Here is a 23,076-nt window from a genome sequence, read left to right on the forward strand (position 1 = left end):
TTTCAGAGAGAGCGCGGCACCCCGGCTTCTGACTTCTGGCCTCCAGAACCGGGAGACAAATGTCTGTTGTTTTAAGCCCCCAGTCTGCGGCAGCTTACTGTATTAGAAAACTAATACGAATTCTGATTACCTCAAAAAAGTCTCATTCGGGGGCTAGCAGGTTGTTAATGCCCTTCCCAAACTAGCTAATTTTCCTTTTTACGAAGGGGGAAAAAAAAAAAAAACAGTCTTCAGGCCAAGAGCTTTTGGCAAGAAAGGCAACTTACAATGTTTTAATAACCTTGTTTTGATTTCATTATATTTATTTTTATGATTACCATCTATTTCTGGCAAGTGATAACTGGTTTTCCTTGCGCGATGGTAAAACCAAGTTTCATTTGTAAATAAATTAAGTTAAAAATGAGCTAAAGAAATATTTTGTGTTGTCTTAATAAGAGTGGCATAAAAATATGGCAAAAATAGCAAAGGTGGGGATGGTCACTGCGTATATCGTCTTCAGAAAAGCCAAGGCCAGCTAGTCCGTATGTCCTAAATTATAAATGCAAAATAGATAAAATGAAAATGGCAACACACATAATTAGAAAAAACATGACACAGGCAAAACCTCTTCGCATCAGTCTTACCTTTCTACACTTTTTCTCCATCACACCCCGAACCCATCCCCCTTGGTGGCCTGCCATCATTCGGAGGCCAGGACCTATATACAGTCAGGCTCTGACTTGTCACCAAAGAAAACTGACCTCGTAACCAGATCTCACAGAGCTTGGAGTCAGAGGATCAGGGTGACAGCCACATCACTGTCGCTGAGGTGATGAATGACCTTGGGCAAGTCCCTTGTTTCCCCAGATTTGGTTTCTTCTCTACAAGAAAAAATAAGACTATCTTCAGAATCTCTTCCAGCTCTGAATTCTACGCTTCTGGGATGTGAGTGACTTAATGCAGTTCCCGTTTAGGGACTCATATCTCACTTTAAAAGAGACTCCAGAAAAAAAGGATGACTAAATTCATAGGACTGAGTCCCCAGTAAAGGAATTCCAGGCTCGGTGGCCCATGGAGGAGAGAGAGATGTTCAGGGTGATGGGGTAAGGCACTTCTAAAAACGCAGAGCAGTCAACCTCCATCTCTGCGTGAGGCGGGCTTCACCCCAGGTGACTGGCTACTGTCACCTCAGACCCCTGCCCCAAGGTTGCTGCCTTCCGCTCTGTCAGGAATAAAGAAGGAAGATCTCCACTACGACTGAATGCCACATTTTTAATTTTTAAAAAACAAAACATAGATATTTATTTACATGCATACACACACACACACACACACACACACACACACACTGAGATGGGGGCAGGAAAGGGCCAGAAAGAAAAATCAGCTTTGACAACCTAATAAATGTCAATTTCTGAGGGGGACTGAGTTAGAAGATGGATCCTCACAACTTTAATTGGAGACATGATGCTCGCACTTTGCCAGGCAGCCCGCCTCCCCCGCCCCAGATCCCTCCACAGATAGGGAGGCCCTTGCCTTGCTCTAATTGACAAGAGGCCTCTGTCTGCTAGGATTTGTTTCTGGGATGTCAGAGATGTGAGGGGAGAGGGTGCCCTACGGCCTCCGGCCCCACCCTAACGCCCCTCTGAGAAGATTTGCAGAAGCAGCAGGATGTGCACCGAGCCTCGCGGCCTGGATGAGATCCAGGAGAACGGAAGGGGTCTCCCAGAGAGTGATGCTTACCCCCACCTAACGGAAAGCCAGGGCTTCCTTTGGCGACCAGTGATGGCTCTCTAATCCAGGCACGGTGGGAGACGAGGACGCAGAGAGATGGAGGGATGGCACTGGCAGGAAAGGGAGCCAAGGGCCTTCCCCTAGGGGCAGGGTCCCGTGGTGGGCGGGAGGACCGATCTGGAGCCAGATGGCCTGGGACAGAGGCCCAGCTCCCCCACCGCTGCACCCCACATAAAGCGCTTGATCTTTCTGGGTCTCAGAGGCATCGTCTATAAGACGGAGACAATCACACGCCTACTCAAAGCCTCATGAAAGGCTTGAGTGGGCTGTTACAGGTAGAACACTCGCCCTCACGCCGGGCACAGGGTGAGACCTCGCAAGCAAGAGCCTTCTCCAGCCCAGCACGGCTCTCTCGGCCAGCGCTCTGGAGCGAGCACTCGAGCAAACAGGGGAGCCTTGGTGCCGGGACCCACACAACCCCACCCCGCGTTACGATGACCAGCTACTTTCCAATAAAACATGGAGGAACACTCTTCCCTCAAGCCCCCCCGCTTCGACTGCTCTTGCCCTCTCCAGAACCCCAAGAATTCTCCTTTTGCCCCCCTTGACCTTGGTCCTAGCCATGCAATTTAGCTCATTTTCAGATTAGTAAGAGCCCAGGTAACTGGCTTCTGCACATAGTGCTTTAGAGTGTGCACAGCCATTTTTAATTTACGTTTTTGAATTGTCAATATGCTCACATGGTTTGACCAACAAAAAATATGCAGTAAGAAGCAAACAGTAAAGACTCTCCCCACACAGAATGGACCACACTGTACGGTACGTACCGTCCTGTACCTTGCTCTTCTTCCCTCGACAATGTCTTGTGTATGAGGACAAAGCTTCCTTTCTCGTTCCTTTTTCTTGTTGCATAATATTTCGTCACACAGTGAACCACGGGTTCTTAAAGACACATCTTGGTGGACGTTTGCGTTGCCTCGAATCTCTTCCCATTGCAAATGCACCGCAACAAACAGCTGTGAACGTGGACCCTTTGCACTTATGCAAACATATCTGTAGGATAAATTCCCAGAAGTGGAGTGGCTGGGTCAGAAGATATGAGTATTTATAACGTTGATAACTAATGCCAAACTGCCCTCCACGGAGGTTACACACATTTATCTTCCCATGAGAAACACAAAAGTGCCCGTGTCCTCACTACTTCATCATTACAGCGTGTTATCAAATTTCTGGACTCTTGCCAATCTGATAGGTGGAAAGATTATTTACCGGTGTAATTTTAATTTACATTTCTCTTATTTCCAATGAGACTGAACATTGTTGTATACATTTAAGAGCAATTTGTATTCCCTTCCCTCGGATGTACTTTGCTACCCATCCATCTCCTTTGGTCTTCGCTACAACGAGATACTGAAGGAGAGCATTAATAAGTCTGCATTTTAAAATGATCGAACTAAGACTCAAGGCATCTCAGATACTGGCTCAGAGCCACAGGCTGGTGGGTGGCAAACCCAAACTCCAACCTGCCTTTTTCTCTTGTCTGCTCGAGTCACGTCCGCTGAATCGGGAACCGAGCTGAGATGCAGCAGTAGGAAGACCCAAGGACCAGGATTCTGGAGACCTGGCGATGCCCCAGGCCAGAACCTCCACCCCCGGGGTGGACTTTCCGCATCTGAAAAACTGCAATTCGAACAGAATCACCAAGGCCCCTTCCACAAAATGATGAGAGGGGGAAGCACTCCATGAATCTTTTATTATTGTTTCTTTTTGAGCAGAGGAAATAAAACAGTTTTCAAACCTCCCAAGTTGAGAACTTTCGAATCACACCCTTTTATGTGAATCTAGCTTCATCGGAGGTGGTGAAAGAGGAGGCAGGGGAAGGGAGAAGGGGGGCCTCGGGCAGTATCGGGGGGGGGGGTGCCCTGTGGCGGTGGTGCACACAGTGGCAGTTGATGGGGAGCTTGTCAGGGGCTTTGCAAGCCAATCGTCATCTGATATCTTGAAAGCGGCCACAGCGGAAATATTTATACCATGGAAAGTGGCCAGGGGTAAAACAAATGAGAGCACCCCATCTCCCACCCCCAGAGCGAGCTGGTCCACATCTACCACCATGTCTCTGCTGGAGGGTCCGCCAAAGCCATACGCAATGGGGAGCCTGGGTGTTGGGACTTCCCCAAAGTATGGAGGGTTCTAGGACTGCGACAAGCTCGCCAGTGCCAGCATGCTCCCCACACAGGTGTCAGCGAACCCCGCCCTCCGCGTCACCTCCGGGAGTGAGAGCAAGGGCCTGGGCGCACGCTGCGGGGTTCGGATCTCTGCTCCCCAAATACCAGCTAGGTACGTTGCCTCGGGTTCCCCATCGGAGAAATAAGGAGGTGATAACCGTGCACCTGCCTCGAGGGGGTTCTGCGAAGACAGGCGAGTTAGTTCATAGACGGCCCTCCGGGCCTGGCGCCAGGAAAGGCTCGGCGAGGGTGGCTGGCATCCTCCTTCACTACGGTACGAGGCAAGCGTGCAGGAGCAACGTCCGGGGAGGAACACGTCCCCCGGTGGAGCTGTGGGCCCCCGAACAGCTCTCGTGGCCCCCTGGAGCCTCTTTCCACTTCTGTAAGGAGAAGCTTGAACCCACAATCACTAGGACCCCTCAGCCCCACCCCACGCCAGTGCCTCTTGACCCCGCTGGGGTCTGCAGAGCCCTCGGGACTGCCCGCTCCCGGCCTCCTGCTTGCCCTGCCCGCTGCAGCCACCATGTCCTCCCCAGGGGCCCTCTTGACGGGGTAGTCCATCTGGTTCTGACCAGCCCTCCCTTCCTTCCCTCACTGCACTCACAGGGCATTCCATCCAAAGCAGGGGTCCCCAACCCCCCGACTGCAGACCAGCTGTCTGTGGGCTGTTAGAAACCAGGCCCCACAGCAGGAGGTGAGCCCTGGGCTAGGGAGAGAAGCTTCATCTGTATCTGCAGCTGCTCCCCGGCTAGCATCACTGCCTCAGCTCCACCTCAGATCATCAGGCATGAGATTCTCATAAGCGCACTGGACTCCGGCACCAAAAATGTTGGGGACCACTGATCTAGAGCGACCAAGCCCTCCATCCCTCAGTTTTGGGTGCTGCACTGTGTCACCTCTGAGAAGCCTTCCCCGAGGCCTGGGTGGAGTGGAGCCTCCTTCCTAGAGCTGGGCACCCACACTCTACACTGTGTCTGCAGACCCCCAGCACGGAGCACACCACGCCTGGAGCATCTCCTGCCTCCCCAATAGACCCCTTGAGGTGGGAATTTGTCATTTTCTTCTCTACTTCCTTGCCTCGCCAGAGAAGATCCCACGGCGAAATGATGGAATGAGGAAGGGAGGGATGCAGAGAGGGAGAAATGGATGGAGAAATGAACAGAGAGAGGGAAGGAAGGAGGGGAAGAAACCAGACACCTCCTGCAACAAGCCCTTGTTCACCTGCCCTATGCCTTCTCCACCCCCATGCCCGCCCCCCCCCACACCCTCCACTCTCTCCACAACACCATCCCAAGCCTTGACTTTTTGCTGCAGAGTGACCCCTGACACTCCACATGGCTGCACAGCTGCCTGCAAATCTTGGTGTGAAAAAAGAGAGAAATGGCCCAGATTAGGGCTGGGTAATGAGCCATGCGAGGTGAGCAAGCACCATGCTCCTCACTAATCTCGGCTGGTCCGGAGCTTGCCAGCTCCACACACTCCCTCCTCCTGGCGCCCAAGGAACATTTCCGGATCGCCGTCTCCGGGGGGGGGGGGGGGGGCTGGCCCCCCACGTTTCCTCCACGAGGACACAAGGGCTCCTAGCTCAGGGGTGTCGGGTGCAGGAAGAGGCGAGGAAGGACAGGGGGCGGGTCCCAGGGCACTTACTCGCCCCCCCTAAGAGCGAGTGCCTTTTTCTAGTCCTGGTACTTGCAAGAGGTCAAAGGTTATTCCTTACCTCCGAACCAAGGCCCCACCAAGAGGTCTGCCCCCCCTCCAGCCACGATCCCGTCCCAGGCCCTGTTTTATTCTTTCCCATAGCAGGGGCTGCTCTCTGACGTCCCAGAAATTGTATTTGTTTTTTTGTTTATTGCTTTATTTCTCCTCTCTCTCTCTCTCTCCGCCGCAAAAGTGTAAACTGCACAAGGGCAGAGATTTTTGTGTCTTTTGTTCACTCTGCATCCCCAGAACCAAAAACTCTGTCTGGCACTCCACGGACGCTTGGTCAAGGTTTGTCAAATAAGTGGAAAAATGTTCCCTCCCTCAACCCGAACACACGAACATCACACGCGTGTGCACACCTCTTTCCAGACAGCATCTCTGGCTCTTCTATGTCCTGCTAAAATGATACTACATGAACGGTTAGCTGGTGACGGCCTCAAGGCAGGACCACTTTATGGAGGTATCCGCATGTTACAAGGGAAGCCTTTAGACATGATAAAATCTTTCGTGAGCAGGTAGAGTGAAGTTATAATGGGTGAGTTATATGAGGGAGATATTTGGGCGCTCCTCCCTGCCCCCATTTCAAAGTGCCTCAAGGCAGACAAGCAAATAGAGGAGAGTCGGGACCCCAAGTCACACGGCCACCAGCTGTGGCCTCCTCCGAAGCCGTCTCCCCGATTTCTGAGGAGGGTGTATCACCCTCTGACCTCTCCTCTTCCCCCATCAGCCCCTCCACGTGAGGCCTCATGTTGTCTGCGTCCAGCCCACCGGGGCCTGGAGTTGGAGTAGAGGGGAACGGGCTCTCTAGGTCAGCGTCTTCCAGCCAGGGCCATGGGGTGGTCCAGTCCACAGCTCCTGGAGGCTTCCTAGGATTTCAGGAGCCTCAGGTGCCAAGAGCCGGCATGCAGGCAGATCCCACAGCAAAGGCCAGAGTGAGACGAAGGAGGGGGGGACCCCAGGAGTGGAAAGGTCAGTGAGTCGATCATTGAGCCGCTCACGTTGCATCTCGTGTGTGCAAAGCATGTGCCTGGGGCCCAGGGAGAGGACCGTCCCACGTCCCAGGTCACTGTCTCCACCCCAGGGCCCCCGTCAGCCCTGAGCTGGCCTGGCCTCAGGCTGCCTTAGAGGAGCCGACCCAGCTCCTTGGAGGACCCCTGATCTTCCACTTAGAGAGATCACCTGTGTGCGACAGGGGACCCCAGCCTACTGAGCCAATTTGATTGCCCCTCCTGGGGCCACTCTGAATGGGGGCCCATCTTGGGTGCAGATCTCCTGGAAGATGAGCCGATAGCATAATAGGACTACCCCACCTTCTGGAGGCAAGAGGAGGCCCCAAAGGTCCAAGTCAGCAGTGACCTAAGGGTTTTCACGGACATCAACAATGACAAGCCTGAGATGTTAAGAATGTGACTACGTCCAGAGGCTGCAATAGAAGTACACCCCTCACCCCACTTGCTCAGCGTTCTCAGGGCACCCCTTGAACTGCCAGCACACTCACTCATGGAGACCACACCTACACCCTCCCCCCAAGACTTGGACAGAGGGGCAGGGTCAGCAGGGAGGGCTTCTGGGCTGTCCCAGAGTGGGGGCGGGCGGGAAAGGGCCCTGGGACTCCAGCCAGGACTGTGCCCTTCTCGGGGGGTGGAGCAGCATGTAACAGGCGCTCACTGCCAGGCCCCTGAGTGCAGCTTCCCCCCAGATGGTCTCCCATGAGCTGCTCAAGATTTTGTCAGTTCTCCAACCCGGTTCTTCTTGAAGCTCCAGTCCCACCCTCCTCAGGCCGTCCATCATCCGGCTACCTGCCTGGATCAGCAGAAAGGGGCGGCCTCTATGAGGAACCGGGCCCGACCCCCACGTGCCCTGTCAGCTGCCCACAGGCACCAAAGCCTCCCTCTGCCCCTTTACGCTGGTCTGACCCTTTGCGCAGCCTCTGGGGAACTAACTTCAAGGGAGCCAGCCAAGCCAGATCTATGAGCTCTCTATCCCCACCCCTTCCCTGTGCCCTCTTCCCATTGCTCTCAGCCCCAATGCCCTCTGGGAGCTCAGCTGACCCCTGAGACATGAGCCAATAAGAGTTTTTAGGCATTCGTTTGCCACGGGGGGCTCTGGAAGGTGACTATGACTTATGATTGTAAAGAGGCGCACGGCTTCCACTCGCCTTCCCGTGATCTCATTTGAGCCACACGACAAGCCCGTGAGGGTGATGGGTGTTACTCACCCTACCTTACAGATGACAAGACCGAGGCCCAGGGAAGGACAGTGACCTGCCCAGGCAGCGCAGCTGTCAGGGGCGAGTCCTGGAGCCAGTTCTTCTTCTGCTCTGTCACGCCACCTCCTGGGCATCTTCAAGCCACAAACGGATGACCCTCCCGTAGGGACCGTACTGGGCAGCACTGGCAGGCAGCTGCCTGGTGCTCTGGAGTGCTGGCGAGGGCTTGGCTGAGCCCAACATGGCCATGTAGGAGAACGGCCACTTTGGGCAAGCCGCCCAGTCTCTCTGAACTTCAGTTTCCTCGTCAGGAAAATACGAATAACACCCACTGTTCCGAAAGGAACAAGAAGAACATTCAGGATGCTCTGGATTCTAGAAACCCCACGCCCAGCAGAGGGGCCATGGTCGGCACACCCAAGTGTTCACGACAGTGCGATACACCGTGACAAATCAGCCTCCGCCGCCGACCGTGACTTCCATAAACAAAAGCCGTTGTCTCCCTTGCATGACCTCGTTTTTGAAGGGAACGAGGGGACCAAGACTGTGGCCGGGGAGAAGCCAGGAAGGAGGCTACATGGAGCAGGGAGGGGGTCAGATCGAGGAAGATCCAGATCTGGAGACGGGCATTCCTCGGAGCCGAAAGAGGGGGTGCGCCCAGCCGGGACCACGGCAGGGAGGGGCGGCAGCTGGGCTGAGCGAGGCACGGCTCTGAGGCCAGTTTCCAGGAAGGCGAGGCGGGGTTTCACACCCCCGAGCAGGCGCCTGCTAATGAAGGACCTCGGTCCATGAAAGCGCCTTTCCCAGTCGGGGCCTTCTCCCTCCACAAAGCCTAAGTTCGCCCAAAGCCGAGGGCCTCCGCTTTTCCGTGCCTCCATTCCCTTGCGGTTGAAACAGGGACACCTTGCACTACTGACCCCGAGATGACACCGCAGCTCTGCGTGTGCCAGGCACGGTCCTAGCGGCTGCGTGTTGATTCACTCGGTCTTCGCAACGGGCCCCTGAGAAACATATTACCTCCGTCTCGCAGATGTGGAAACTTGCAGAGAGCAGATGCCCAAAGACACCCAGCCCACAGGCGGCAGAGCCAGGATGTGAATGCGGGTCGTCAGGCTGCAGTCTGTGCCTAACCAACGGACGGACGGACGCACTAACCTGCCCCGGAGCGGCCCACAGGTGAGAAAACGCTGTAGGAACTCAAGAACATTGTTGTTATCCCAAACACTATTCCCCCCAGGCACACGTTCACTCCAGCCTCCACCTCACCCTCTGATCAGACTCCTGAAAGCACAAGGCTGACCCTGCCCTGGGGTGCAGGTCCCAGAATTACTTAACCAGCTCTGGGACTCCAGCATCCCCACAAATCCCTCAGAACTCTGTGCTTCCCCCCGTACTCCTGCTCCCAAATACACCGGCCACCTCTGGCCCAGGAATCGAGGAGCCGAGGTCAAAAGGGCTCCAGAGTCGGGAGGAGACAAGGAGGAGGGAGGCAGGCCGGCCAGGGCCTGGAGAGGGATGGGCCCCGCTCCGCGCTGGCTAGCATCAGCTGGCCTGAGAGCTGAGGCTGGGAGCCGGGCAGTGATGTGCAGCCGCCTGCCAGGGGAAGCCAGGCTGATGGCTAATCAGATCAGATGTCCCTCCCAGGCCGCCCCATTCCTCTGCCTCCCCCACCTAGCTCACCAACCTCCCCCCCTCCCAACACACACACACCCTGCTTTCCAGCCCCACCCTCCCTGAGGGCTCCAGCGGCCCCGTTGATTTTATATAAATGGCCCTGGCAGGAGGTGGGCGCCTTGGCTAATTGAATCAGCGCCCATGAGGCAGGAGGCGGAGGCTGGTCAGCATCACAGCTGAGAGGTGGTGGTGGCAATGGTGTGAGTGCGGCCGTGGGGGGTGGGGGGAGCCGGCCCGGGCGATCGGTGCCTTGGTTATTCTGAAGCCCCGAGGAGGGAACTCACAAGGGGGCCCCGGCCGCCCCGCCCCCCCCCAAGCCTGGGAGCAGTATTGTGGGATGGACCACAGTCTGACACACACTCGTCCGCTCTGGAAAAATGAAATGCAAGGGGGAGGCAACGGAGAAGAAAGGAAGGAGGAAGGACGGCATCGCACGTTAACGAGTGCACGCACGCGGTTCCGTGACTCAGTGTCCATAGCTCTATGCCGGGCGCCAGTCACGAAGACATTCCTACCTGCCCTGATAGCACCTCTCCAAAATAATTAGCAAGTGAAAGCAGTTTCTCAGTGGCCTGGGCACAGCGAAGCCCCTTGCGGTATCAGCAGCTGCTTGCTGGGCGGCAGAGCCTGGAGCCGATGACCCTGTCCGGGCAGGACTGCCCCTTGGCCTCACGTTGCCCATCCCCCGAGAGACCGGCGGCCTCCTGATGAATTTGCCCCTTGACAGCCAGGGGAACACAGAAACACTCCAAGGAGGGCTTTGCCTCTGGGTTTCTGTTTGAGGACGAGGCCTCCCCCACCCCCCGAAGGCTCACGCCTTCATGAATCCATCCCGCCAACGCTTCTGCAGGCCTCCGCTGCCTGTGGGCTCCACGCGGGTGGGGACAGGTCTGCGCCCTTTCCCTCGGGCCGCCGCAGCCCCGCGTGGAGCTCACGCGAGGCAGGTGCGTGTGTCACAGGCGGCGGTGCAGCGAGGGGTGGCCGCTCTGGCGCTGACACATGCCGCAGTTCCCTGCAGATGACCCACCCGCCGGGTGACGCCTCCTGAGGAGGACCCTGACAGTATGGTCAGCATCCCCAGCGACCGTTTCAAGGACTTTCATTACCCCTCCCAAGTTCCCCAAATGCTCCACTTCCCCTGCCCCAGCAGCCCTCACCCGCCTTTCCCTAGGGCCCCAATCACCACTTCCTCCTTTTGAGCAAAGCCGGCATCAGAACGAAGAACTTAGAAGTTCCAGGATCTTGAGGTAAAAAAGGAGAGAAGGAAGGAGGGAGCAACTTTCAGCTCCGAGTCCCACACCTCTGGGAGCCAGGGTCCACACATCTCCAAGTAGGAGTCTGAGGACCCGAAGGAACAAGCTCTGAAATGCAGATTCCTCGAATTATCTTCCATTCTTTTGGGTCCTAAATATTAAGGTCGCCTCCTGGGCCACGCTGGAGTGCCCGGCAGCAGGTTAGCCCCCAGTGGCCTTTTCCACAGGCTAACACTGCCCCCTGCTGGGCTTAGCTGGGATGTCCGCCTTAAGTGCAATTAACTGAAATTAGAAATTGGGCATCCTTGCCTAAGAGCCCTCCGAGTCCCACCTCTGGCCTGGAGAGGGGAACAACTGAAACCCTTAGGGGCATTAGGAACTTCCTGCCTCCAAAGTATTAGCAGCAAGGCTCCCGGAAGGCCTCCCCTGTCTCCAGCCAGCTCATCCACTGACTCGACTTCCTTTAATAAGGGTGAAAGTGCTGAGGGATACGACTTAGGTCACAACACACCTGGGAGGCTGCGGGCAACCAGAAGCGAAGGTGGCATTTAGGTTGCACGCTCAAGGGTGTGGAGGGATCTGATGAAGACGGAGGCGGGGGAGTGTGAAGAGAGACCCCCGGGTAGAAAAGCCAGCATGAAGTGGAGGCGGAGGATACATTTGGATACATCCGTGTATCCAAATGGTACCCGAAGGTCTCCATCTCTTTTCCCCTCCAGTGAGAACCCCTTTCCAGCTGCTTTTAGAACTCTCCTGGCTGGATAGGGTAAAGCCAGCTTAACCGGAACACATCAGAAACTAAGTTCTCCTTCCTGAACCTCTCTAGAAACCCTATTTCTCTGCGTTCCACATCCAGTACCACTCCGAGATCTGCAGGCCCTGTCTCTGCTCGAGACTGAATCCACGGTCTTTCCTGAATTTTTCTCGCAAGTCGTTCAGCCCCAGCCAATCCTATTTCCACAGGGCTATCAGGGTTATTGTCCTAACATGTAGCTCTTAGGGTTTCTGCCCAGAAGCTTTGTCATTCTTCTCTCTTATCTAAACAGGTACAAATTCCTCCGGCTCCACTTCGTGCTGGCTTTTCCACCCAGGGTTCTCTCTCCGCCCTCCCCCTTGCCTCCATCTCCTTCAAATCCCTTCACGCCCTTGAGGGTCCAACGTAAATGCCACTTTCGCCATGAAGCCTTTCACGACCCTCCAATGAACAGGTATACCCTCTGACCTCAGGGCCCTGAGTCGCCTCCTGTGATAGGCATCCGCGCCCTTTGCCTTAGCCCCGTCTGGACTGTGAGCGTCTCGAGCCCAGGGAAGTCGAGCGCCTACAAATGGTGCTGCTTAATACTGGCTGGTCGGCTGGCAGCAGCAATGTACTGACCCGCCTTTCTAGGAAAGCAGGTTTGGATGAGGAGAGAGCAGGGGGAAATGGTACGCAAGGGCCTACGCAGAATCGAAGGGCAGGAAGGGCTCTCGGGGCCCACGTGGCAGAACCCCCTCATTTTACAAAGAGAGGGCGAGTCTCAAGAAAGGCGAGGGATGGAATGGGATCTGTCCTGTTTCTACTGTTTCTAGTGCTTAAAAGGCTCAAAACTGCCAACCCTTTCCTGTTTTCCAATCCAGTTCCTCACACACACTCCCTGTGTCCTGGCTGTTTTTCTGGTGCTGGCCGCACACTAGCAAAGGATTAGAGATGCTCGAACATCTCTCCCCAGGTACCCTGACTTCCACAGATCTCGGGACCCAGCCTAGGCCCAGAAAGGACGTGCCCGTGGTGGCCAATTGGAACATTCGTCCCCCACGGGGCCGTAGCTATCACATCCCCGCCCACAACACTCACGCCAAACAAAACCACTTCAGAAATGTTTAATGCCACAGAGCAGTCCAAAGCCTGCAGAAGCCTGCGGCCACCCTCCGGAGTGCCTGGAGCCAGGGCTGTCCCCCCCCCCCAAGGGGACAGCAGGAGGCAGGAGGCCCACACGCCTCGAAGAAGTGGGGCGAGGTGCTGACATCGTTTTGTCCTTTGCCCTAAATGCCCGAGGTTCTGCTAGGCCCCCGGGAAGGAAAGAAGAGGAAGTGCGATGGAGTAGGCGGAGGGTGGGTCTCTTTGGGGCACTTTTCCTGCTTTGGGATGGTGACTCACGCAGCAGGCCCCACCCAGGAGGGGCAGTTGCTCGGACCAGACTAGGGCAGGCCAAGACGAGGGTTCTGGAAGGAGCAGAAGGAAGCTCCTAGGATGCAGTGGGCAGGAGGAGTCACCAGCAGAAAGGGGGCGGGAGGCGCGCCTTCCCCCACCCTCTCCGAGACCAGCCTCTCAGCCCTTCCACGGCACAGACCCCCCCCCCGCCCCCCCAGGGCTGGCATTCGCCGGGGTCTACATCTCCTCCGCCCCTCATCACTTTGGGCCTTTTTTAAGTACAACATTGTCATATTCAGTTCCCTGTGGCCAGCCAGAGGCAGGGAAGTCCTGCCCCAATGGGCAGAGGTGCTGGAGGCCGCTGAGGTCCCTGTCAGCCGCGGCCTGCCTCCTCCAGGCCTCGCCCCGGGGCTCCTGGGGGCTGTCATACAAGGACAAGGCAGCCACTCCCTCAGGCTCATCATATATGTGGTCAGGCCTCGGGGTCGGCTTATCCTCAATGCTGTCATACAGCGGGTCTACCGGAGGCTGCGGAGGGCCGGCCAGGATGCTCCTCAAGCTCTTCCCCAGGGAACGGGCCACCGCGTCGAATGGCACCGCATACTCCCCCTCCAGGCCCCTTGGCCGGGGCGTGGGCACCGAGGTAGTGGGTGAAGGTGGTGGCAGCGAGTCATGGGGCTGGGAGTAGGGGCTGTCTGGCCGGGGCAGCACCGTGGGGACTGTGGCTGGCTGGGTTTGGGGCCCAGGAGGCATCGAATTCTTCTGGGCAGAGATGGCCTCTTCCAGGGCCAAAAAGATCTCGTTGCCTTGACGGGTTTCAAACTCGAAGTTGCCCTCTCCAGAGACACAGCGCCGGCCGGCCTCGAAGGAAAAGGTGACCTGGGTCGAGGGGGGAGAGGGCGGTGAGTGGCCAGGCTGAGGCATGGGGCTGCTGCTCCAGGCCCCCGCTCCCGAATGCAAACCCGCCCGCCAGCTCCTGAAGAATGCCCGCCAGCTTCCCTCCACGAGGACGAGGACGAGGACGAGGACAGGACGTGTCTGAGCATCCTCCCCAAGGTGTTCCTTTCTCCCTCCCTCCGCGTTGTTCCTCACAAGCAGAGGACCACCTCTCACCTCCCACTCCTCTCCCTTCATCTTTCCTCCCGTCCATCCCCGTGTGGAGCTGGGCGCATACTTCATCCTCCACAACGCCTGCCACTACTTGCCCTCTGATCCCTCCACCTCTTCCTGGTCCCCTTTTCCTCTCCCCCCTCCACTACCTTCTCTCTCACCCTTCTCAGGCCCGAGCCTCCTTTTTGCTTTCCCTCCCCCTCCCCCGGTTCCCTCCCCATCCCCCCTTTCAGGCCTTTATCTTCTCTTTCCTTCCTCCTCCCACTCTCTCTTCTTTTCAAAGCTCCTCGCCCTCTCTCGGAAAAGTCTCTCTTCTCCCATCACTCATCCTTTCCTTCCACCCACCTGCGGCGGCCCCTGCTCACCTTGTCCCGCCCAAAGCGGCGCAGGAACCTGTAGGGCCAGCTGTACAGCTGGGCGCGTGGCTCGGGGCCACCCCACAGCTCCAAAGAGCTCTTGCCAGTCCGGAGGGTATAGGATCCCCGCAGCCGGCACCTCTCGCTGGCTTCTGTGGGTCTCATGGTCACAGCAAACTCCTTGCAGGGGGCCACTGGGGAGGAGAGGGGAGGGAAGGCGGTTCGTGGGAAATGGCCGGCCTGCCTCGACTCCGCCCCACCCTAAATGAGTGGGCCAGAAAAAGTCTCGAGAAGAAGGTGTCCTCCATGTATCCACGACCCCACGGCCGGTGTCTTGCCGGCTGAGCTGCTCCGTGCCGGGTCATGCTCCCCCACAGGCCAGGTACCTCCCCCTCACCCCGAATAGGCATCGTGCCCTAGCCACACGCACCCCGACCTTGTGCCCACATCCTTCCTGCCCTGTCGCCAGAGCCACAGCCCCATCTTTTCCATCTCATCTCTCCGCCCCGACCCGGCCGCCTCCCCAATCCCTGCTGTCTCGGGTGCAGGTGCGGCCAACTCAGCCCTCTCAGCTGACAGCTTCCCCACCCGCTGCTGATGCAGCCGTGGCGCGCCCTCCGTGGGGTGGAGCTCGGACGCCCCATATCCTCCTCCTCCCCGCTACGCACACCCACCCAGAGGGCCAGACAGACTGCAAGAGGGTGACTGCCTCGTCAGCAAAACCTCCCTTGCCACAAGACACCTTCGATCCACGGAAACCGTTCTTTTTTCAGAAGCTGCTCAGATCCCGACGACAAGAGGGTTCAAGAGCAGCACCTCCCCTGGAGCCCTCAGCCCTGCCCTCTCCCGCCAGCACGCAGGGCCTGGGCCAAGGGCCACGGACTGACAATCTGAGGCAGGCCAGGCTCCTTTGCCTCGGGCCACACCGGAAGCGATGCAGAGAGGCTGATAAGGGGCCTCTCTGGCCAGGGCTGGGGTCAACCACAAGGCAGGAAGAGTCAGCAGCCGGCTGGCCCACGCCTCCTCCCCACCACGCCCTGGGGAAGGCAGCCGGGAGAGAGGCAGCCCCCCTGAACCCCCTCACCTGCGGTCGCGCTGCTGTACAGCTCATTCTCTTCCATGCAGGGCCGGCTGCCCTTCCCCTCTGACCCCGGCAGCTCCTTCCTCTGGTCCTAGGGAGGAAGCCAGGTTCTCACCGCCGTCACCAAGCCCAAGCCCCACCTCTGAACCCGGCTTTCCTTCAGGGCACACTCAGCCTGCTGCCCCTGTCTGCATCTGGTTTGGGGTTATCCCCGACCAAGGAATCGCCCCCAGCATCCTGGCCTTGGCCCTTGTAACACCTGCCCACAGCCAGTATCGGCTGCCCCCACTCCTGCACGCCTCCGTGCCCTTTCCGCGTCCCTGGACAACTCACGGGGAAGGCCAGGAGGCAGATGGCCTGCAGCCAGTCCCCACGCTCGGCAGTGGGGGCCGCCAGCAGGTACAGGCGATCCTTGGTCTCCACGAAGAAGGCGCCGGTGTCCCGGGGGCTGCTGGCCTCCCCGCTGGCGTCGGCCACCCGCACACAGTCGCTGAGGCGGATCACCTTCCGGGCCGCCTCTCCCCGGCGCGACTTCTCCAGGCCCTCATGGAGCTCCAGCCGGGCCAAGGCACAGCCCGACTGCTTATACAGCACAGCCCCAAACCGGCGCCATTTCTGAACTCGGATGGGGGCGGGGGCCGAGATGGAGAGACGGTGACCAAAAGGGAGTGGGGGGATCACGGGCGAGGGACTGAGGCGGGGACGCGGGGATGGGGACAGAAATAAAGCTCCCGGGAGGCCCGAGGAAGCAGAGAAAACACGTGGGGCCTGAGGAATTAGAGGACGTTGGCGATCCACCACGAGCAGCGAAGGAAGAGGCCGACAGTGACAGCAGAGGCGATGCCAAGGGCAGAGCAGGCCCAGCCCACGAGCTCTCTCTAGAGGTGGACAGCCCGTGAGTCCCTGGAGCCCGGGGAAGGAATGAGGTGGGCGGCCTGAGGGCCCGGCCTGGGGACCATCATTCTCGTTCCACAGAAGACCCGATCTCCGGGAACTTCAGTCTACCCTCCTGAACCTTCCCACCTCATACCTCGACAAGATAGCGAGAGAGACAGACAGACAGACAGACAGAGACAGAGACGCCCTGGTGTGGGTCAGCGGAGGGAAAGAGGACTTCCTCATTCGAGGAGTCCGAGGAGGGAGAAGGGGGTCGGACACGCCTGGCTCCCAGAGACCCCAGCTCACGCTCAATACCAGCCGAATGCACCCCGCTAGAGCCAGAAAGGGGGAAGAAACCTCCCCCGGAACCCTGCAGTATCCCCTCTGCTGCTCCTTCCACCCCGTTCCGTCGTGTCCCCATGAGAACAAGTCACCACCACAGATCGAGAGAGGCAAGAGAGGTGTCAGGACTCTCCACTGCCCCTGCCCCCGCAGGGAGCAGCACCAGGAACGGGCACAGCCTGGGGCCCCGCTCGGGCCGCAGGCAGCTGCTGAGGAACGAGCCCTCCCAAGCCTGAGCTCTGGGTCTAACGTGGTGCGTGGCCCGGCTCCCGCCAACCCGTAAGTGTTTGGGGACTTTTAGGGGACCCCTCTCCTCCCCGGGAATTCCTAGCGGCCCGAGCCCCTCTGCTCAGCCCCGGGCAGCCTGGTCCCTCCTACCTTCCCGAAAGTCTGCTGCTGCTGAAGGTACAGGAAGCCCTGCTTCACGGCCACGTCTTCCATCCTCCCACCATCGCGGTGCCCGGCGCGGCCTCTCGCTGCTCCGACTCCCGCCTCCTCCTCTCCTCTCGGCCCTGTGTGTTCCCCCTTCTCTCAAGTTCATTTCCTCTCTGCCTAGAGTTTTCTGCACTATTCTAGTCGGCTCGATGACGACAGGCTGATAGGCTCTGCGGTTTCTTGCTCTGCGTGTGTGAGTTTTTTTTTGTTTTTTTTTTTCCTCTTTGATGAGTGAGTTTCACACCCCAGCTTCCTGCATTTTCAAGTCGCTGAGGGACGATTTCCAAAAAGCCCAATCCCAGCTCTTCGGTGAGCAACGACTCAGGTACAGAAGCTGGTGTGGGGAGTCGGCCAACGAAGAGCGGCCGACTCGCGCCAACAGAGACCCAGACACCAAATTCGACGGTCAAGGCAACAGCAAAAGGCCCCGACGCTCAAGCTGGTGCTTGGCATGACAGAGCTGGAAAAGAACTTAGAAATCAAGAGCCCGACTCCCTCGTTTAAAAATGAGGAGTCAGGCTCAGGGAGGTCTGTGGGTTGTGTTCGAGGCCACCAAACCGGAACTCAGGCCTCTCCACTCAGTAAGAGCTGAGCCACACACACCACCAGCCCACCGAGCACATGAGAGTTCACCACTTTCACACACAGCTCTGTTTCGCTCCACGGGGAGTGCGCCCTGCCCCCCGACATCGGCACACACTTCCACCGCCTCCTTACAGGAACGTCCCCACACTGAAACATGTCACCTATCCTCCCAATGCACATTCAAGCCGGTGGAGTTCACCATCTTTCCAGACTTTGTAAGCATCGTAGTAGATACTTGAGTTTCATCTAGAGATGATCTTTTTAACTCACAGTAGCAAGCTTATGTATTTTTTAAAAATTGCTTCATAATCACTGAAACGAAAGTGCTTCATAGTTACCAAAAGCTCCCGGCCACACTACCTGTCCCTGGAAGAAGGAAGGGCAGGTCTGAACGCACCTGTTTGCGACTCTCTCGAGGTCACAGGGCTGCTGGGGCAGAGGAGGAAGTACCAGGGCTCCTGATCTTTAACTCAAATATCCTTTGATTACTGGCCCCTAGGTGGCACTAGACTCAATGCAAGAATACACACCATTTGGGGGGATCTAAGCTCCCCTGAGAATATATAACGTAGAGCCAGATGGTTTATTTAGAGAAGCAATCTGATGGAGGCATGGTGCAGAAATGTTGGGGGAACTGGAGCATTAGGCCAGCACTCTTGGGGTAACCCCATAATGGGGGCTTATGTAACTGCCATTTCCTCTACCTGGGGCTCAGCCCTGCCGCCTTCACCTGAACAGGTTGATCCAGAGACCAAGGAAGGACCAAGGATGCTGATGTGGGGAAAGCTCCTTGGGAAGTGGTTAGGAGTAGGGAAATGGGGTGTGGCCTATTCCATCTCTCCAGCCCCTAAGGAGAGACATTATCTGGGAGCTAGGTGGTCTTCCGCTCACATCAGCATCTCCTCGTAACGTGAGAAGGGCTTTTAGGGCCAGCCCAGGGGCTGATGGAGCAGTGCCTTTCAGAGGCGAAGGCGCAGACCTTGTTAAGGTGCCGATTCTGAAACAGTGGGTCTGGAGTGAGCCCTGAGTTGCTGATGCTGCTCGTGGGTGGGCCAGACCTCACTTGGAGTAGCAAGACAATAGAGGGTGTTTCCCTTCCACCACCACTCTGATCTCCTGCCCCTCAGGTAAGTGGGGCACTTTCCACTCAGAACCACAGGGGGGCACCCGAGCTTACCAGATGACTGGAAAGCTGTTTAAACGTGGAGGCCTAAGCCCCAGGCATTGTAGCCACCTCCACACCCTTCCTTGACTGTGGTAACTGGAGAAGTTCTCCCGTGGCCGTCTCCTGCAGAAGGTAGGGCAGCAGGAGTGTACTAAGAGTTTTACCCCCTCAAGGCCCCTCCCACTTTCCCTGGAAGGACTCGTCTTGTGGGCACTCTGCAGTGGAAGTACTAACCCCAGTACCTTCTTTCTGGCCACAGGCAAGTTCTGTGATCAGGGACCCAGAAGACATATAGCTCCAGAGGGCAGAGAATTGGAGGCCCTTAGGTTACCCAGGCACCAGTGATGGGAAGAGAAAGTGTCACAAAGGAGAGGGTCTCAGTGGTTTATACGGAGGCACAGGTGGGGTTCTTGGCTTCTTTACTTTTATTGGAGAGGAAGGGACACCCCACATCTCACCTGTGCCTCCATATAAGCCACCAGGATCCTTTCCTTCACAATGGCTTCTCTCAGCAGGCATTAGGAACCATACTAACAAGAGACCTCAGCTCAGAGAACTTTGCAACTTTTTGTTATTAATCTCACCAATAATTAGCAAATGGAATCCTTAACACAAAAGGGCTGGTGAGTTTGTCTTTGGGGACAACAAGGAGCAGAAGAGACAGTGTCTGATTCCTCGGGCTGGCTTGGAGATTAGGTAACCCCCAAATGATGAACAGGTGGGGGCAGCTACTGAAGGGGTAGCTCTGGGAAACAGGAAACATGGTCTAGAATGGGCAGGGAGCTGGCATGGACCTGAGAAGGATGGAGGGCTGAGCAAAGAAATAAGTGAGCGAGGGCCATGAAAGAGCCATCCCTGCCTTCCCCCACTCCCAGCGTTTTCTGACTGTGGGAAAAGAAGGATAATACCAGTCTCTTGCGTTTCATTCCTAGTCCTCACCCTTTCTCCACTGAGTATATCCTTTCTCTCACAACTAAGAGAACTCAGTTCTGGAAACTCTGAAAGGAAGGGCTGATAATGTAACATAATAATTATGCTATTTAATACAGACATAACATTTTAAATGCTTTATGTTTTTCTCTGAGCCCCACATGCCCCTAGAATGAGACTGGGCTATAAAGAAGTTAATTAACTCAAAAATTATTTATTGAGCATGTGTTCTGTACAGAGGTACTAGGGACATAGCATAAACAAGACAGACAGAATCTCTGCTTTCACCATTGTTACTTTCTAATTGAAGACTCTAGCGTAAATATGTAAGTAAATAGTTTTGGATGGACAGTGATCAATGCCATAAGTATGATAGTGATGGGATCAGGAGGACAAGTTTCAAAGAGTGGTGAGAAAAGCCTCTCTGAGGAGATATCAGTTGAACTAAGAAGTCCATGACAAGTGCAAAAATATTCCAGGCAGAAGTTACTTCAAGTTCCCTGAGGCAGGAACACCTGGATGTGAGGAACCACAAGAAGACCAGACTGGCCGGAGCCAGAGGGGGCACAGTAGACATGAGGTCAGATCACGTGGTCTCTTGAAGGGCTACAACGAAGATTTGGAATGTATTCTAAATGTACTGTGGGCCGCTTAAGGATTTTAAAGGAGGGGCGTACATAATCTTATTCATGATTTTAGAAGAATGTTCTGCAGCTCTATGGAAAATGGCTTATCGAAGGACAAGACAGGAGCAGGGAAACTAGTTTGTAATCTAATACCACAGCCCAGGAGAAATCTGATGGTCTGGACCACAACGGTACTAGCAGTGGAGAGGAAGAGAAGTAGCCAAATTTGAATATGTACTGGATATCAACTCAACAAGGCTTGCAAGTGGATTGGATTTAGGGGACTATTAAGACCCTGGGGATCAAGATGACACCTGGGTTTTTAGTTTGAGCAACTAGGTGAATGATGGTACCATTTACTGAGAAAGGTGAGGGATGGATTTGGGTCTGACCCACAGAGAGCAGTAACTCCTACCTAATCAGGCAGGTAGGGTATTGGAAGGTTGCCATTGCAATTATGACACCAAGAATATACCATTATAGCTGTGATGCCAAGGTCAGGTAGAACCTGACCCACCACTCCTGCTCTCTGTACTCGGGGAGCTTCCAACACTGTAAGGTCGTTGGAAAACAAAACAAAACAAAAAATCCACTACATCTCAGGGGCTGTGCTTGCCAGAAGCAGCAGTCCAAAGCTCTGCCTCTGAAAAATCTTCACTGAGTGAATCTAATTGGCAGAGCCAATCTTACATACAAGGAAGTCTGGGTAATGTAGTTTTTAGGTGACCTACCTCCGCAAACCAGGAAGACACCACCAAGAGGAAGGCTGAAATGAACGCTGAGCACCAGTCTGCTCTGTCCACACAGAGCATGTTATTCATTACCAGCATCGTTTCCATCGCACGTGGTAGCCCCCGGTCAACACAAACTTCAAACAATCAGTACTCTCAGAATGCAGCTAAAATCTAATCTGGAGGCCTTGATTGGAAGCCTGAGTGGAATCCAAAGGAAAACAGGGATCCGCATTATCTAACACAGATAATTCCTAGTGGGAAAGCCTGGAATTGGTCTCAGCAGGAAGGGACTGACCTGATCTGACCCGGGATAGCTTTCCCACTCAGAGTCCAGGTTTATCTCCCCTCCCGCCCCGCACTTCCCACCATCTGATCCCTCTCAGGAGAAAGCCTAGCGTTACTGGTTAAGATAACGATCTATTTGGGAAGATTTGCGCTGTGCCTTCTGCATGTTTCTATCGTCACCATTATTTTGGCGGTTATGTCCAAGAATGTTTAGGCAGAGGACAGAAACGAAAACGAGGAGATCATTATTTGGGTTGCTGGTAAAATCCGGGATCGGAGAGCAATGGCCCTTGCCCACTGGTGCAGAAGGACCAGAGAGCAATGGCCCTTGCCCACTGGTGCAGAAGGCTAGGAAGACGCGAACATGAACTCGGCCGCCGGACTGGAAAGTCGAGGATAACGCAGGCATCCTCGGCGGTGTCACGGGCGGCGCGGGGCGTCCGGGGCCGAGTGGAGAGGAGTCCGCCAGGTGCGGGGCTGCGGGCGCGCACAGGTCCCGGCCTCGCGCGGGGCCCTCGCTGCGCCGAGCAGCTCGCGCAGCGCCGGCGGCCGGCGGCCCGAGCGCGCGGCCCCTTTAAGCCCATGTAAACAAAGCTTTGTTCCCGGCCCCCGCCCTCCGCGCCGCCCGGCCCGCGCCGCCGCCGCCGCCCCCACCCGCGGCGGCTCCGGCCGCTGACGTTGCCCGCGCCTTTACGGCGTCCCGGCGGCGCTGCGCATTCTCCAAGCGCGGCCCGGCCGCCGGGGCCTGCGCAGCCGGGCGCGCTACGCCGCCAGCGCAGCGCCGGGCCCCAACGCGCAGGCGCGGCGGCGACGGCGGCGGCGGCGGCGGCGGCCGGGCCGAGGTGCGCGCTGGGGGGGAGGGGGCCGGCGAGGAGCATGAATGGAGCAAAATGGCGGATCATGTGCAGGTGAGAGGAGCGGCGGGGGAGGGGGCGGCCGCGCAGAGTGGGGAGCGGGGCGGCCGTGGGGAGCGGGGCGGCCGCGGCCCCCGCGGCGCGGCCGGCTCGGGGCTCGCCGGGCCCGCGCCGCCGCCGCCCGGAGCCCGAGCCGCCGCCCGCCCCGGGGCGCCGGGGCCTTTCCCGCCTCCCGGGCCGGGGGCCTCCTCCATCCCCTCCCACCCGGTCCCGTGCCTCCGGCGCGGGGCCGGGGCTGCGGGAAGCAGCGCCCCGGCGCGCACAACCGACAGCGCCCGGCGGCCACTGCCTTCCCGCCCGAGGGAGGCCTCCGCGAGTCCTCAGTGCCCCCCGCGGCGGGAGGCGGAGGGAGACCCCCACGCCGATCCCGAGGGGACTTCCCCATCACACCCGCCGGCCGCGAACGAATAACAAAAAGAGACCCGCGCACTGTTAAACCTCGCTCTCCCGAGTCTTTCCCGCCGCCTCCCTCCTCACGCCCCCGAATACAAGAGGACCCCCCCTCCCCCCCCCCCACGACCTCCCCTCTCGTGGACGTGCCCTTCACTCCCACACTCCTAATTGCACAACCTATAAGGCCGAGCTCCTCGGTCCTCCAAAATGGGTGCTCAGGCCTGGGCCCGCCCTCCCTCCAGTACCCCTATCAACAGTGAAGGAGTTGAGTGCCCACACCTCCTATGAAACGCGGGGTGGAGGGGGGTGTGTCTGACATGAGAGATGCGATGTTG

At 57.0% G+C, this 23,076-nt stretch overlaps 2 protein-coding genes across 4 annotated transcripts in view; one reads left to right on the forward strand and one right to left on the reverse strand.

The window, feature by feature from the left end:
• Positions 1 to 12,621: 12,621 nt before the first annotated feature.
• Positions 12,622 to 17,619, reverse strand: DOK2 (docking protein 2). Of its 2 annotated transcripts, XM_016141645.2 has the most exons (5): positions 17,053 to 17,619; positions 15,787 to 16,068; positions 15,457 to 15,544; positions 14,382 to 14,566; positions 12,622 to 13,785 (listed from the first exon to the last, which is right to left on the reverse strand). In XM_016141645.2, the coding sequence occupies exons 1-5, from the start codon at positions 17,113 to 17,115 to the stop codon at positions 13,165 to 13,167; spliced, it is 1,239 nt and encodes a 412-aa protein (XP_015997131.2). In that variant the 5' UTR covers positions 17,116 to 17,619; the 3' UTR covers positions 12,622 to 13,164. The 2 variants fall into 2 exon arrangements, with proteins under 2 accessions (XP_015997131.2, XP_036089835.1); XM_036233942.1 differs by lacking the exons at positions 15,457 to 15,544; positions 15,787 to 16,068; positions 17,053 to 17,619 and adding an exon at positions 15,115 to 15,388.
• Positions 17,620 to 22,231: 4,612 nt separating this feature from the next.
• Positions 22,232 to 23,076, forward strand: part of XPO7 (exportin 7) — a 78,086-nt gene continuing 77,241 nt past the window's right edge. For both annotated transcript variants that reach the window (XM_036233943.1, XM_016141644.2), the window contains exon 1: positions 22,232 to 22,342. In XM_036233943.1, the coding sequence (XP_036089836.1) occupies positions 22,325 to 22,342 (18 nt within the window). In that variant the 5' untranslated portion in view covers positions 22,232 to 22,324. The remainder of the gene's footprint in view (positions 22,343 to 23,076) is intronic.

Source organism: Rousettus aegyptiacus, unplaced genomic scaffold (assembly GCF_014176215.1).
Source record: "Rousettus aegyptiacus isolate mRouAeg1 unplaced genomic scaffold, mRouAeg1.p scaffold_m13_p_16, whole genome shotgun sequence".
Lineage (NCBI taxonomy): Eukaryota > Metazoa > Chordata > Mammalia > Chiroptera > Pteropodidae > Rousettus > Rousettus aegyptiacus.